At 31.0% G+C, this 14,061-nt stretch overlaps 1 protein-coding gene and 1 long non-coding RNA gene across 4 annotated transcripts; both read right to left on the bottom strand.

Moving 5' to 3' along the window:
- Positions 1-4,568: 4,568 nt before the first annotated feature.
- On the bottom strand, positions 4,569-5,192 carry LOC122590804. Its single transcript, XR_006322615.1, has 3 exons — positions 5,152-5,192; positions 4,995-5,043; positions 4,569-4,751 (listed from the first exon to the last, which is right to left on the bottom strand). It is a non-coding gene; the product is annotated as an uncharacterized LOC122590804 (long non-coding RNA).
- Positions 5,193-11,049: 5,857 nt separating this feature from the next.
- On the bottom strand, positions 11,050-13,956 carry LOC122593896 (ATP synthase gamma chain, chloroplastic). Of its 3 annotated transcripts, none has more exons than XM_043766348.1 (2): positions 12,675-13,956; positions 11,050-11,225 (listed from the first exon to the last, which is right to left on the bottom strand). In XM_043766348.1, the coding sequence occupies exon 1, from the start codon at positions 13,818-13,820 to the stop codon at positions 12,696-12,698; it is 1,125 nt and encodes a 374-aa protein (XP_043622283.1). In that variant the 5' UTR covers positions 13,821-13,956; the 3' UTR covers positions 11,050-11,225; positions 12,675-12,695. The 3 variants fall into 3 exon arrangements, with proteins under 3 accessions (XP_043622283.1, XP_043622284.1, XP_043622282.1); XM_043766349.1 differs by having other exon boundaries at positions 11,050-11,217; XM_043766347.1 differs by lacking the exon at positions 11,050-11,225 and adding an exon at positions 12,473-12,600.
- Positions 13,957-14,061: the final 105 nt, after the last annotated feature.

Below are 14,061 nucleotides of genomic sequence, written 5' to 3'. Positions count from 1 at the left end.
TTTTCTAACTATCAGCTTACAAAGAATCAAATAAAAATATTACTAATAGTTTTTGACCTTTTGAATCTTTTGGGTTCTTTTCAATCTGATATGAATTATTTTACAAGAAAGCTGATTATATATATACATTAAACATTACAAATAGGAATTACAAAAACATATTGCAATTCAAACTTATTGACCTCCTAAAATGTCAACAGTTTCTTGTTTAACTTCAAATGAAGGGGCATCTTTAACATCTACATATCTATCTAACCCTTCATCAATGAGAAACTGCTCATACCCATTACCTTGCTCACCAAAATTAACACAAAATCTGTACAAGGTAAATAGGTATTGTTGGTACCTGTTTGATCTCAGCAGTTCTCTGAAAAACGAGTTGCCCTCTTGCATTTGCAAAGTACATCCCATGCTCAGGCCCAGTAATGTGCATTCCACACCTTGCATCTTGTACTCCAGCAGGCAGAGACTGATTAAGATGGCGAAGAAGTTTGTCAAGAGCTTCTGGTGCAATTGCTCAAGTAGTTCTGAAGGATTCAATTGTTTGATGAAGTCTGTGTGATCACCTTCAGGACCATCAAGCTTGACATGTTTTCTTCTCTTTCTTTTCAGTGGCTCTTCTGACTCATCTTCTTCCATATCATAATTCTTGGGCTTTGGAAGACTTTAGATATCAATCTTGTGTTTCACATTAATCGCCAATTTCTTCTCAAGTGCTTACAAGACAGTCTCTCTATGAATGCCAGGTTTGTTGAAGATAATATCATGTAATTCAACCCACTCTGTATAACCCAGATCAAACAAATTGTTTAGATCATAGGTTTCCCAAGCATTTTCATAACCCTCTCTTGTACATCTAATGCTAGGAATGGATTGAGCCTTTCTTTTTTTCAGTTAGCTGAAGTATGGTCTGTGGATATTTTCTATAATTCAATCTTTCTTTGACTTTCTTTATATCCACAGCTTCCCATCCAGCATGAGCTTGTACACTTTGTTTCACATCCTTGACCTTTTGTGAAGGAGTAGTGTGGACCTTCACTCTCTTTCTTTTCTGGGACATAACAATATGTAAATTCACTTTTAAAAATTCTAAAAGAAGTAACTATAAACAAAAAAAATATATAGACTTTTTGAGGTTAAAAACCTTAAGAGAATATCTAAAATTGAATTCTTAAATAGAGGTGAAAAAAAAAATTCTAATTGGAAAATTTGATATACGTAACTTTTAAAAAGATGGATTTTATCTGTTAAAAAAAATGGTATTCGTAAGTTCGCTTGAGAGTAATCAAATGAATATTAGATGTAAGTGTAGTCCTTAGATATTGTTATGATGCTTTCATATTTTATATAAGGTTATTTTTTGTTTTATTACTTTTTCTTTATGTGTGTATTTATATAAGCATTAAACTATATAAAATATTATAAAAAAAAGACTAATATATTTACACGACTTAAAAATAACGCAAATCTATATTTAGTTCTTAATACAAATCTGGTTATATTGATATTTAAACTATCACTTGATACAATATTTTTAAGTTTTTGTAATTGTTTATACAAACATGAAATCATGAAATTCTATATTTTTTTTTCTTTATATAGATACATATCTTAACTTTGATTGTAAATGTAATAGTTTTCAATGAAACTTTGTTTATTTGTAATTAACTCATTTTAGCAAGATACTAATTTACATTTTTTCCATCATGATACTAATTAATTCATTTTTCAACATCTTTTATTTATGTATACAATTTACGATATTATTAAACGATAACATGTCATTAGTTAAATATGATATCTCACGTATTACGTGGGACAATAATAAAGTTATAGATTTCCTAATTTTATGTATTTACTTTTTGATGGATTTATATTCAATGATATTTTTTTTCTTTTATATCTCTGTGAAATTAAATTCACTTGAATGGGAATAGACCCAAAAGAAGAAAAAAAAATTTAAAAACCTCAAATTATGAGAATCGTTTTTCTAGAAATTTGCACAATGTTCAAATGGAAAATACATACTAGTTAAATTTTGATGTGTAATGTAGATGTGAGGGATAAATCTCATTATGAGCATGGAAGTCGGCCTTTAAAATAAGTAGTTTATTCCGCTTTCCTTGCTATTTTTGTTTACAACGGCACCGATAGGATCTTGACAAGAAAATTATATTGTAGATAAAGAAGGCAAATAGACTACACATATTTGCTTTTGGTGTACTTAGTACTATAAAACTAAGAACATGGCTGTATTAGTCCATTTATTTTAAAAAAATTGTACTGCCCCTATCTCATTTTAAACTTTATATTACTATAAAGAATAGACTTGAATTCTAAACGAGTTGACAATCTTTTACGATATTTTATCGAAGTCATGACCAATGAAACCTATACTTCTTATAGTCGACATGACTTCATAGGCATGTCACCAACCGGGTTTTAAACTAGTGTCAGGTTGAAGTTAAGATCAGAAATTTCAACCTGGACAATATTCGGATCAATCAAACTAATATTTCCCGCGTCCCACTAGAAGTGTTATATTTTTAATTTCCAAAGTCTAACATTTACAATTTTAACCTTAAATAATTTTATTTGTGTTAGATACATAATAAAAGTTATATAAATTGATTGTGTTTTAGACGTGTTTTTAAATGATATAACTTTTCAAGTTTTATATAAGTATATAACACAAAAATATCTATTTAAGATCAAAGTTTAATAATAAAGACTTTAAATATTTAAACTAGGATACTTTTTAATGACACTGAGTACATGAGTTGGCAGGTTGATATGTCAAAATCAACTATGTAATTAAATTCTCAAATGGAAATAACAAATCAAGTTTTTTAGTGGTTCATAAAAGGTGTGTTATACATGAATAACTGTTATTGGTTAATGGACCAAAAGAGTTAGTTTTGAGTCAAAAGGGTTACATTGTTTTCGGTTAACCCGGTCATCGACCGGGTATCAATCTAGTTGTAATGTAATAACGTAATTATGACACAAAAGTCTGCATTGCAAAAAGAATGAATTGAATTATAATATATATATATATATATATATATACACTAAAGTAAAATTTGAAAGCGTTTACTTTTTTAATCTACTACCCTTCTATATAAGTCGAACTTTATTTGAGTGTTTTGGATTATATGGGAATTGGGAAGTGATATATTCACAACCCAAATTTGTCATTTTAAACAAATGTCTGCTTTAAAAAGTTGTACATTATGAAGTAAATGCTTGTACTTGTTGTAAATGATGAAATTTTTTATGAATTGAGTATTGAGTAATTTACTAATTATTAAAAAACCAAATAGTTCAAATCAAATAACTCTTGCACCACAAAACCCGATTAGTTGATGGTTGGAAACTTTGAAATTAGCAACCTTTGTTTCATAACTAGGTGAAACTCATGCGTTGCACCGGTCTAATTTATTTTCTAATCAATTTGTCATAAATGACATGCAATAAAAAGAATGCTATAACTTCAAGTGAATAATTATATATAATAAAGTATATCACTCACTTATATTGACGTGAAGGTAAGATGTCGAAAAATAAGTGGGTTGGGTAACACTTAAAGTGGGCAACGTTTTGCACAGGTTAAAACCGGGTGTATCCAAAACACTTTTTGATCCAAAAGCATTCAAAAGTTTTATATATGACTTATTAACGTCAAATATTTTATTATAGAGATGAGATACCAGATCAAAACATGTAATTTCTGTATAAGTTTAATGGAAAAGTTTAAGTTGGCCAAACACTTCATTCTTTTTTTATTACAACATATTTTGAGTTTTGACAACATGGTAGTGAATATGGTATAAACTGTTTTGTACGAATGTGGAGACCAACATCCCAGCCCTATAACGAAATTTATGAATAAAATCTCCTATAATCGGGTTACAATGCAATCTTCAATATAGAAAGAATATTGAACTAAGTAATGATATTGAGCATAGAATAACTACCTAATACAAAACCAAAACAAAGTGAGCTTATCACGGGTTTAACCGCTAACATCTAACAAAGTTGACTGCCATGACCTTGACCCCTACAACATGTTGCAATAACCGAATGTTTCATGAGTATATTACTATATTCATGATTTAACCATCATATGATTTCAAATTCAAATAAGTCAGTACATATATTCATGATAATGTATTCACTAAATAATTTGTATATAAACAAATAGTTTTTAAGGTGCAGATGATGCACAGTTGTTTGTAGGCAAAACTTTACTCGAAAGTCGAAACTACTCATATAATATACATGGTCTCTCTGTTCACTTAGGAGGGTTTGGTTCATTAGAAGGGTTTGGATAAACTGTTATAGTGTATATTTTTGACTCAAAAGAGATAAAAACATAGTTTAAAAACAATCTTGCTATAGACATGAAAAGAAAATTCCCATCACGTTAAGAACAACATATTTAAGTATGGTATATAGTATAATACAGCAGGCAAACATTTTGTAAATGACCAAATCAATCTTGTTATAGACATCAAAACTTCACCAAAGTATTGGGTATGATGTGGTAAGTTAGGTTAATAGGTATTAATTAGTCTATCAATATACATGCATGAAAAGATGAAATTGACATACGCAAATAGAAAAAGATTGGTTGAACAAAAATTAAGAAGTTGCAGCCGATGCAGATGAATGATCAAGGCCAAAACTTCCTGCCTTGCTGCCCTTGAGACTCCACGAAAGATATTCCCCTCACCAACAATTATATCCACCTGAAACATCTTAGTAACTCAATTAGCTACTACTAAAAGCATAATGTCAAAGGAAATCTCATATGCTACACAAAGTCTTTACTGGGTGTTTGGTTTTGTTTTCGGGGCTGGTTATTTGATTAATGATCAATTTTCATGCTACATTACACAGATTATGCTTCTCATTCATTTTCTATCACTAATTCACTATATATATATATATATATACACACACATGTGTGTTTGTTTCAAAACAATAAGTACATGTAATAGATGTCTGCTTAGTGTCCGCAAATCCAAACCCCGTGACTACCTGAAAGATACTAAAGAGATTGAAAATCTACCTCAATACCAAGTCGAGTCACATTAGCAACCTCTCTTGCAATAGCCATTGTAACTTAACAGTAAAAAATACTAATACCTAGATGGAATTAAATACCATCATGGCATCATGCATGCTTCTTATCATTGGGTCAATACTTTGTTCTCAGTCACCTGCAAGGATTCTTAATTACTTTAAAAAACACTATTTGCCACTTAAAAGGACCTTTAGACTTCCCATTCTCATGAAACTAACACCAAAAAAAATCGAAACAACTATATTTTTCGAGAATAACAAATAAAGTTACCCCATGTTTAAATGCATAATGAAATAACTATATTTTTTGAGATTGTTAATGTGTTATGTGCAGATCATCCACATAAACCAACACAGGAATAAAAGAACCATAAGAAAAAAAAACGCAAATCCGTCAAGTAGGATAAAATTGTACTTGTAAAGCATGGAAGATCACCACTTAAGCACTTGGAGATATGATTCCATATATATATAGAGAGAGAGAGATTACATGGACTAATTAAACTTATAGTCGAATTATGGACATTGAAATATTTTCATTATTCACTTAAATCAATTCGATCATGTTATCTACCTTTTATTCTGGCATGCATACTCCTAGTCTCAAAATCGCACGTAGAACTTGCAAGACAAGCAAGTTGGGTAATGGGTCTACATGGATTTAGAAAGAAACTGTGCAATCTTTAACATACAATCAAAATGGGCTATTGGTCCGTTTCTAAATACTTATATAGAGTTATCGTGTTAATTATGATACAAATTTTTTTTTATTAGTATGAGGACAAATCTTTACAGAAAAATGAATAGAAATGTATATGCATTAATTATAACTTTAGGATAAATTTCAAACCACTCAACCTGCTCCCACATTAACAATTATTTTATTAGGACCTATTTTACCCGTTTTAGATAAAAACAACAAAAAACAACCCAATAACTAATGTATGGAATCTGTGATATTTAACGACTATATCTAACCATTTAACGTACATTTGTGTCAACAACAATTAAGAATGTAAGGATAACAGTAAAGAAGGTCGTATAGGCTCTGTTGGGAAAAAATAAATACTATATACTAAATACAATTACGTTTATGTTCTAGGCTGTACTTGATGGTTTGCATAAGCAATGTAGAATGTAAATGGGTCACCCATCAGCAGTTGTGTGATCTTCTTCAATGTGATCTTCTTCAATTTCAAGACAAGCTTCCTTTAGGGCTGAACATGTATTTGAAGGAACATTGATGCAAGCCCTACCATGACTACAATAGCTCAATAGTTCATGAAACCAAATGCATTTCATATAACGGAACTCACAATTGCAGCTAAGGACAAATGAATAGCTAGTCCTGTTGTTGCTACTGTTGTAGTCGATTGTGAGTAACACAACTTTTTCCCATAAGTGAGCATGTTATCAAGTAAACTTGACTGATGGCAAAAAAACGATTAAAACATTACTTTTCGTCTAGGAAGGATCATGCCAATATTTGGAACACAACATGGATGAAAAGAATATATTTTTACAAAAGCCATTTATATCAAGATTATATTGGAACATATAAAATTAAATTAATAAACAAAGCATATGTAGAAAATATAAAATCAATTAATTAAATTAAATTACAAATCATCTAAAGAAAATAAAACAAATTGAAAAAATAAAAAAGGAAAACTAACAAATATGGTTTTAGGATGTTAATTAAGATCAGGGATCGAGAACATCGAATAAGTGGAAGACCCTATCAATTCAATAAAGATCTAATTAATGTGTCTAACATGATAATATAAACCATACTTCTTTAATAAAGATCTAGACTATACATGGAGTTACGGAAGAGAAAAGCGATAAATATATGCATAAAGAACATTAATAACAGTCTATTGTCAAAATACCAAAGAACACTAAACACATACTTCAAGTTGACCGATGATATAATATCAATTCCAGCCTTCACCGACAATGAAAGTTGGAACTTTCTGGTCTATGCCTTATACTATGTATCTTGATTTCTTTAAATCATTTTATCGAGCATCTTACATGCATTAACATAAGCAACAACGTCCTATGCATCGTGAATGATATCACCTATCATAGCATCTACAAAAAGAAAATCTATTTAAAAAAAACATTTTCTCTATAAATTAATAACTATCAAAAATCAAGAATTAATAAATGAATCCTAATTAAAATAAAACAAAAACCCTATCAATAAATTATTTTATTTTTTTATGAATTAAGGATAAAGATTACGACTGGGGAAAAAAATCCAATTTTGAAATAGCTATTTATTTACCAAAATGAAAAAATGGCAGATTTAAATTCAATAATTAAAAATGAGATCTAAAGTCTCTAACCTTGATGGAATAGGTGAAGGACTAAAATTTGAAATTTGCGTTCAGATAAAGATTTGAATTTGGTATATAAAATTTTATTTTGAATTTGGAACCATATAATTGTAAGACAAGCTTGTTTATCAATTGTGACTTTACAGCTAACAAACAAAAATCGTGGTAGTTCAAGTGGTAATCATGTCTACTTTAAAACCAGAGGTTGTAGGTTCGATTCCCCTTCCAATATTTATTTTATTAAAAAGCGATTTACTCTTAAGTAGACATTTCACATCAGCATATAAACTGCTTACGTGGCTGGTGACGTGTTATTCAGATCACTCTGGTAACGCCACATCAGAAATTGCTGACATGGCGGGCTGAGGGATCGCCAAATAAGCACTTTTCGATAGGCTTTTATATATATATATATAGATGAGTTAAATTTTTTTAAAAAAAGGCATAAATTTTATTATAAATGTAACTAGCAAGCTGCTAACTACTAAATACAAATACAAATACAAAAAAATATATTAAAAAAAAAACTAAATTAATTAATCTAGACTCTACCCAAGCATTAATTGCATATATCTAGACTCTATCCAAACGTTGGGATAACTTCATTTGTTTATATATGCACGAATTTGTTCACATACACCATTTACATGTGAATATCAAGTAATAATATAAAGGTTCTCATGGTTCCTCCAATGCAATGGTTCTCACATGGGTTTCAATTGTATCATGCAAATGTTATTGATTTTAGATTATTAGGTTTGTTTGGTATATGTTTGAGCATAAGAGAAGACAAAAGGAAACACGAGAGTGTGATTTTGAAATGAAAAGGAAAAAGAAAAATGCCCCCACGTGTTTTTCACTTGGGCAACTTAACAGAAGACTATTAATGAAGTTAGTCACGCTGTAAAAAATTGCAAAAAATGCCAAGTTGGAGTGTTGTTTTTTTTTTTTTTGGTTCTGTGATGAGAAGTGCAAATCATGTCAATTTCGAGATACGAAAAATGTAATTTACCATTTCATAAAATCAAATTATAAGTTATGTGTAAATCTTAAAATTTCCAACAATTATGAGGAACAAAGTTCACAACATTTTTTTTTGTTGATTTATCATTTCAAATACCATTAGATTCTAGAACTAACTATTTTTTATAGCAACAAGCTTCTTTTCTTCTTTTTGTTTTACCGATTTTCTTTCGGACATTAAAAATAAATAAATAATAAATGATTGGTTTAAAATTAGTAGTTGATTAGTGATGAATTTGAAGGTGTTGTATATGATTAGTGGTTGAAAGTGGTTGGAGAGGATTTCCCTAGTAGTGGGATGGTGGCTAGTGATTATACACACCACTTTAAATGGTCTAATGAGTTGGGTTTAGCCTAAAAGTTAAGATCCAAACTAAAGTAAGACATGCCCTAATAAAGCCCAATATAAGAGTCCACTGAGTGAGGTTCCAATTTCAAAGCTGAAGAAACAATCAAGTAATCGAACAAACCAATTAAGGGAGTGAATCAAGCTCGATACCTTGACGAGCCTATATAAGGCCGTTCCTTATAGGGCTTTTAGCCCTCGTCCCACGCAGCGAAACACCAAGACACTAGTAGCACCACCTGCGTCTGGTTGGTTGCGTTCGAATTTAGACGCGGCAAAGGAGAAGAAAGTGGGGCCCAAGTTGATGGTTTCCGTTGCAGATTAAAAGAAAACTTTTTTTTAATCCTAAAACAAAAAAAACGAGTTGCATGTGTGTTGTGTGAGATATATATATATATATATATATAGGGGGAAGAGAATATGAAGCTGTTAGGCACCCAAGTTGGGTGAAAAACCCCTCACATACCTTTTTTTAAAAGGTAAAAATCATGGGGGGGCCATGTATTTATTTAAAATATTAAAATATTAGTATGTGAGGGTTTTTCACCCAAGTTGAGTGCATAACAGCCTCATACTCACTTTTCCCATATATATATATATATATATACGTCTGAAGAAGAAGAATGATAATAAAACAAAAGATGTAATTTAACTTTTGACCCCTGAAATTTAAGCTATTTACAAAATATATATATTATAATTTCAAACTTCTAATTTTTAGACCTTAAATTTCTATATAGATTTTGTTGAAATTGTATAATATTTGTTATCATTATTAAAAAGAGTTTAATTTAATGTGTTAAAATTTTAATAAAATGTGTTTTTTTAATTTTGTGAAAATAAAATGATATAATAAAATAATGGATGAATAATGTAAGAAGTGGGTTAGAAGTGGGGTTATAAGGAGGGGCGTGTCTTGGTATGTCTAGAAGAGATGAATAATGTTAGAAGTAGGTAGAAGTAGTATCCTATAAAGAGAGGCCTAAGCAGGATTAATAGCACTAGCGTCCTTGTTAGAATCTGTAGTATATTTGGATATATTAACCCTATCTCAATAGAAATATATATGATAGACCCAACTTAAGTAGTTAAGGACCAAAACTTCGGTGTTTGGGTCAAGGACCGGTAAACAAAATATCGTTTTTTTGGTAATTTTAAATATTAATATTTTACATATAACTTTTTATCATTCATATAATATATCCATAATTTTTTAATATATAGAAGTTTGCATATAATATGTATAGTTTTACATAACAATTTTAAGTCTATGTTGTAGTTAATAATTTATATAAGACACAATAGATATGTCTATATTATACATATATTATCTTTATCTTTATATATACTAAAAGACAAATAACTTAATAGCTTATTAACCAATTATAGCTCTCGATTTTATCAAATTGGAAATCGATGATGTCATTATTAAATTTATTTATTATAAATTAAAAATCCTAATAATCATTATCTAAATATGTTAATATAATATATTTATATTAATATTTGTATAAAAAATCTCACCAATTTACACTTTTTTTGTTTTCTAATCAATAATTTACACTTTTTAATTGAAACCAGTTGTATTCATAATTTGATATTATTATTAAAGATAATTAGGAATTAAAATATAAACATACTTGTGATCCTGTACTTGACATTCAAGTATATGTATTTGATTATGATGCGGACTCATAACACGAATAGGTTTACTTTCAATCACATGTCTCATGATATAAATACCTATTGTAACTTTTTAAAAATGACATCATCGATTTTCAATTTGATAAAATCGAGAGCTATAATTAGTTAATAAGCTATTAGGTCATTTGTCTTTTAGTATATATAATGATAAAGATAATATATGTATAATATAGATGTAACAATTAGGATTATTTTTATATTCTTTGATAACAATTAGGATTTTTGATTTGAGTGACAATTGAGACTTTAAAAACTTAAATATAAATACCTATTGTAACTTTTTTTTAACAAATCTCCTAAAGTTGATGCTAAAAATAAATATAAATTAAGTATTGAGGGCTAAAAAATGTAAATTATTGATGTAAAACAAAAAAGTGTAAATTAATGAGATTTTTTCTACAAATTAATATAAATACTAATATAATAATATATTTAGTTAATGATTATTAGAATTTTTAATTTATAGCTAATCTAAATGATGACATAAGCGAGAGTCAATTTGATAAAATTGAACGATTTGATTGGTTAATAAGTCATTACTCATTAGTTCAACTGTCTTTATGTAGTATATAATAAGATTAAGATTAAGATAATATTTATTTATATATTATGTAACATACTTCTCTCTCTATTAGTCTTCACCTCCGATTGCAGATCTAATCTCTCTATCTCTGTCTCTTCGTTCTTTCTTCCCCCTTTTAGTTCGTGTTGCTTGATTGCTTAAAGGAAGAAAAAAGGTCAGAAAAAGTTTGTTTTCTTAAGTTTGGCCTAAAATAGTAAAAAAAAAAAAATTAATAAAATAAAATAAAATTGAAACCGATAAAACCACTAATACGACCGAATTTTGGGAGTTGAAATTAAGGTCAATACCACCGAAAATTTCGGAAACGAAATACTAACCAGAATTTGAAACCGAAATTGTTTGGAAGCACCATACCACCGAAATTGATAACATAACAAGGCTAGAGCTTAAACAAGGCGAGTTTGTAGGGATAGAAGTATTGATCGATCTTGTAGCAGGCGTCAACTATGGGCAAGAGCTTCTTGAAACGTTTAATTTTGGAAGATAAGCACATTTACTAGTAGTGTTTAGCTTTAAACTCGGGCAATATAGCCCTGGTACTAGATTCACGTGACTATAAGCTATGCTAGGTCTCGGTAGACAGAATAGTAGGAGTATGCACGATTCAGTTTGTTTGAGTTTTGCTAAAACGAAGTAATAACTAAAAATAACTATATGGAGTTTGGCCAGGTAAGCTGAACTTCACGTCTAAACCCATATGGTCTGGTTCAGTTGCTTTGAACCAAGTTCTTTAAGATATACAAACTCCAGGGTAATCTGGCCTAGAATATCAAGGTAATCTGGCATGAATGACTGACAAACCTGTGAACCGGGGCAGGAGTTGAAACTATCGTAGTTCAACCTAAATACATTATTTGAAGAACCCGAATCATTAATTCCCCGCCACCCCTATGGAGAACAAGCAATAACAAATTGTAGCTCCGCTATTAGAGCATGTAGCATACCAACGTCTATTTATCAATATTTCTATTCTATGTGGTTGAATTTCATCAAAATGACTAGTTTCTCCATATAAGTGGAAAGCTGAATAAAACCTCCTTAAAATCTGTTTATCAAAGTGCTTCTCCGATTGCTCAAGATATCATAGAGGGCTAAATCACCTACTTAACACTAACTCAATAGAACCAGGAAAGCATAACACCTTTCACAGTTCACCTCGCCGGCAAGCACCTGGCCGAGTTCCATAAAGCACCTAGCTGTCGAGCTAGTTAAGATTTCCAAATCAAGTAATCCGACCCAAGTGCTTCGGTTTAAGTTTACTTGGTAATTTAATTGCCTATCGAAACTTAATCTACTAGAGCTCGAAGACAATCTCGAGGTGTTGGATTTAGTTTAAGACTGACTGATAGTCTTGAAAAACCATCATAGCTCAACCACAAGATGTGAAAAACTTATTATTATCATATACTCGTATATATCAAAAATACACATATTCCATTTGTTTGGAGGGAGTATTAGCATCACAGATTACAATTAATTCTGAAAATTTCGACATCGTCCACAAATTGTTCCTGTAAAGCCACATATTATATAATCGAATTCAACACGGAAAAAAAAAACACATGAGATCAATTAAGAAGTATACCGATTCACAAAAGATGCATGATCAAACTAATGCATCAGCACCAGCGACAATCTCGAGAATTTCTCCAGTAATCTTGGCCTGACGCTTTCTGTTGTAAACCCGTGACAAGTTCTTCTTCAACTCGGAAGCATTGTCGGTTGCATTCCCCATAGCAGTCATCCGTGCAGCAAGCTCACTCGCTAATGACTCCTGCAAAGCCCTCAAGATTTGACTGTTCAAATAGAGCGGCAACAATGCATCAAGAATCTGAACAGGGTCTTGTTCAAATTGCAAGATTGGCGAGAAGTCCATGGTTTCGGTCCTAACCACGTCTCTTTCCACCGTCAGCTTTCCTTCTTTAGTAGTCAACCTGAAGAACTCGTCTTCAGCAGCATCCACACATACTCCGTTGATATCACAAATCTCCCCTTTAGGTGATAATGGAAGCAGAGTATGGATAACAGGGTCAGACTTCACTAAAGATACAAACTTTGTGTACAAGAGTTCCACTTTATCGACCTCTTCACTTACAAAGAGCGAAAACACATCGTCTGCAATCGCCTGAGCTTCTTTAGCAGTTGGGAGATTGCTGCCTTCAAGAAACTTGTCTACTGGAATCTGTGGTCTCCGGTTGAAATATGAATTACCCTTTTTGCCAACGCTGATGACAACATAATCAAGACCAAGCGTCTTGAGCTCCCTAATTCGTGCTTCGGCTTTCTTCAGGATGAAGTTATTGAAGCCGCCACAAAGACCACGGTCGCCCGTGACCACAACAAGTGCCACCTTCTTAACAGGTCTAACATTAGTCAATGGGACATCAACATCTTCTGTTTGAAGTTGCTCATTGATACTATACAGAACCTCAACTAAAGTTTCAGAAAAAGGCCTCGCATTCACAACTGCTTCTTGTGCTCTTCTAACCTTTGCGGCTGCCACAAGCTTCATTGCTTCAGTGATCTTTTGTGTGTTCTTCACTGAATCGATGCGAGTACGAAGCTCACGAAGGTTGCATTGGATCGAAGAAGACGATTTCGGGTTCGAATGGTTCGGATTTGAGCTGGGAATTTGCACCGGGGAGATAAAAGATCTGAATGAGAGGGCTGATGATGATGAATCAAGTGATGGTTTTGAAGATACCCACATTGTTAAATTTGAGCAAGACATGATTACTTCTTGAATTTGGGCTATTCAAGAATTCAACACAATGGAGGTAAGGTAATAATATGTGTGATGTAGTTTTGCTTCTTGATAAAAATCTTATCTTTCTCTTTGTATGGTGGAATGAATGTATGTGTGAAATTATGGAATGTGGATGAGGTTTTTGAGTGGATGGAGATTATCATGATCATGTATGGATGAGGAGTTATAAATTGACCCCACAAGATTTTCTATGCCATTTAAAAAT

This window comes from Erigeron canadensis, chromosome 3 (genome assembly GCF_010389155.1).
Source record: "Erigeron canadensis isolate Cc75 chromosome 3, C_canadensis_v1, whole genome shotgun sequence".
Lineage (NCBI taxonomy): Eukaryota > Viridiplantae > Streptophyta > Magnoliopsida > Asterales > Asteraceae > Erigeron > Erigeron canadensis.
This window is presented reverse-complemented; position numbering and strand designations above follow the sequence as displayed.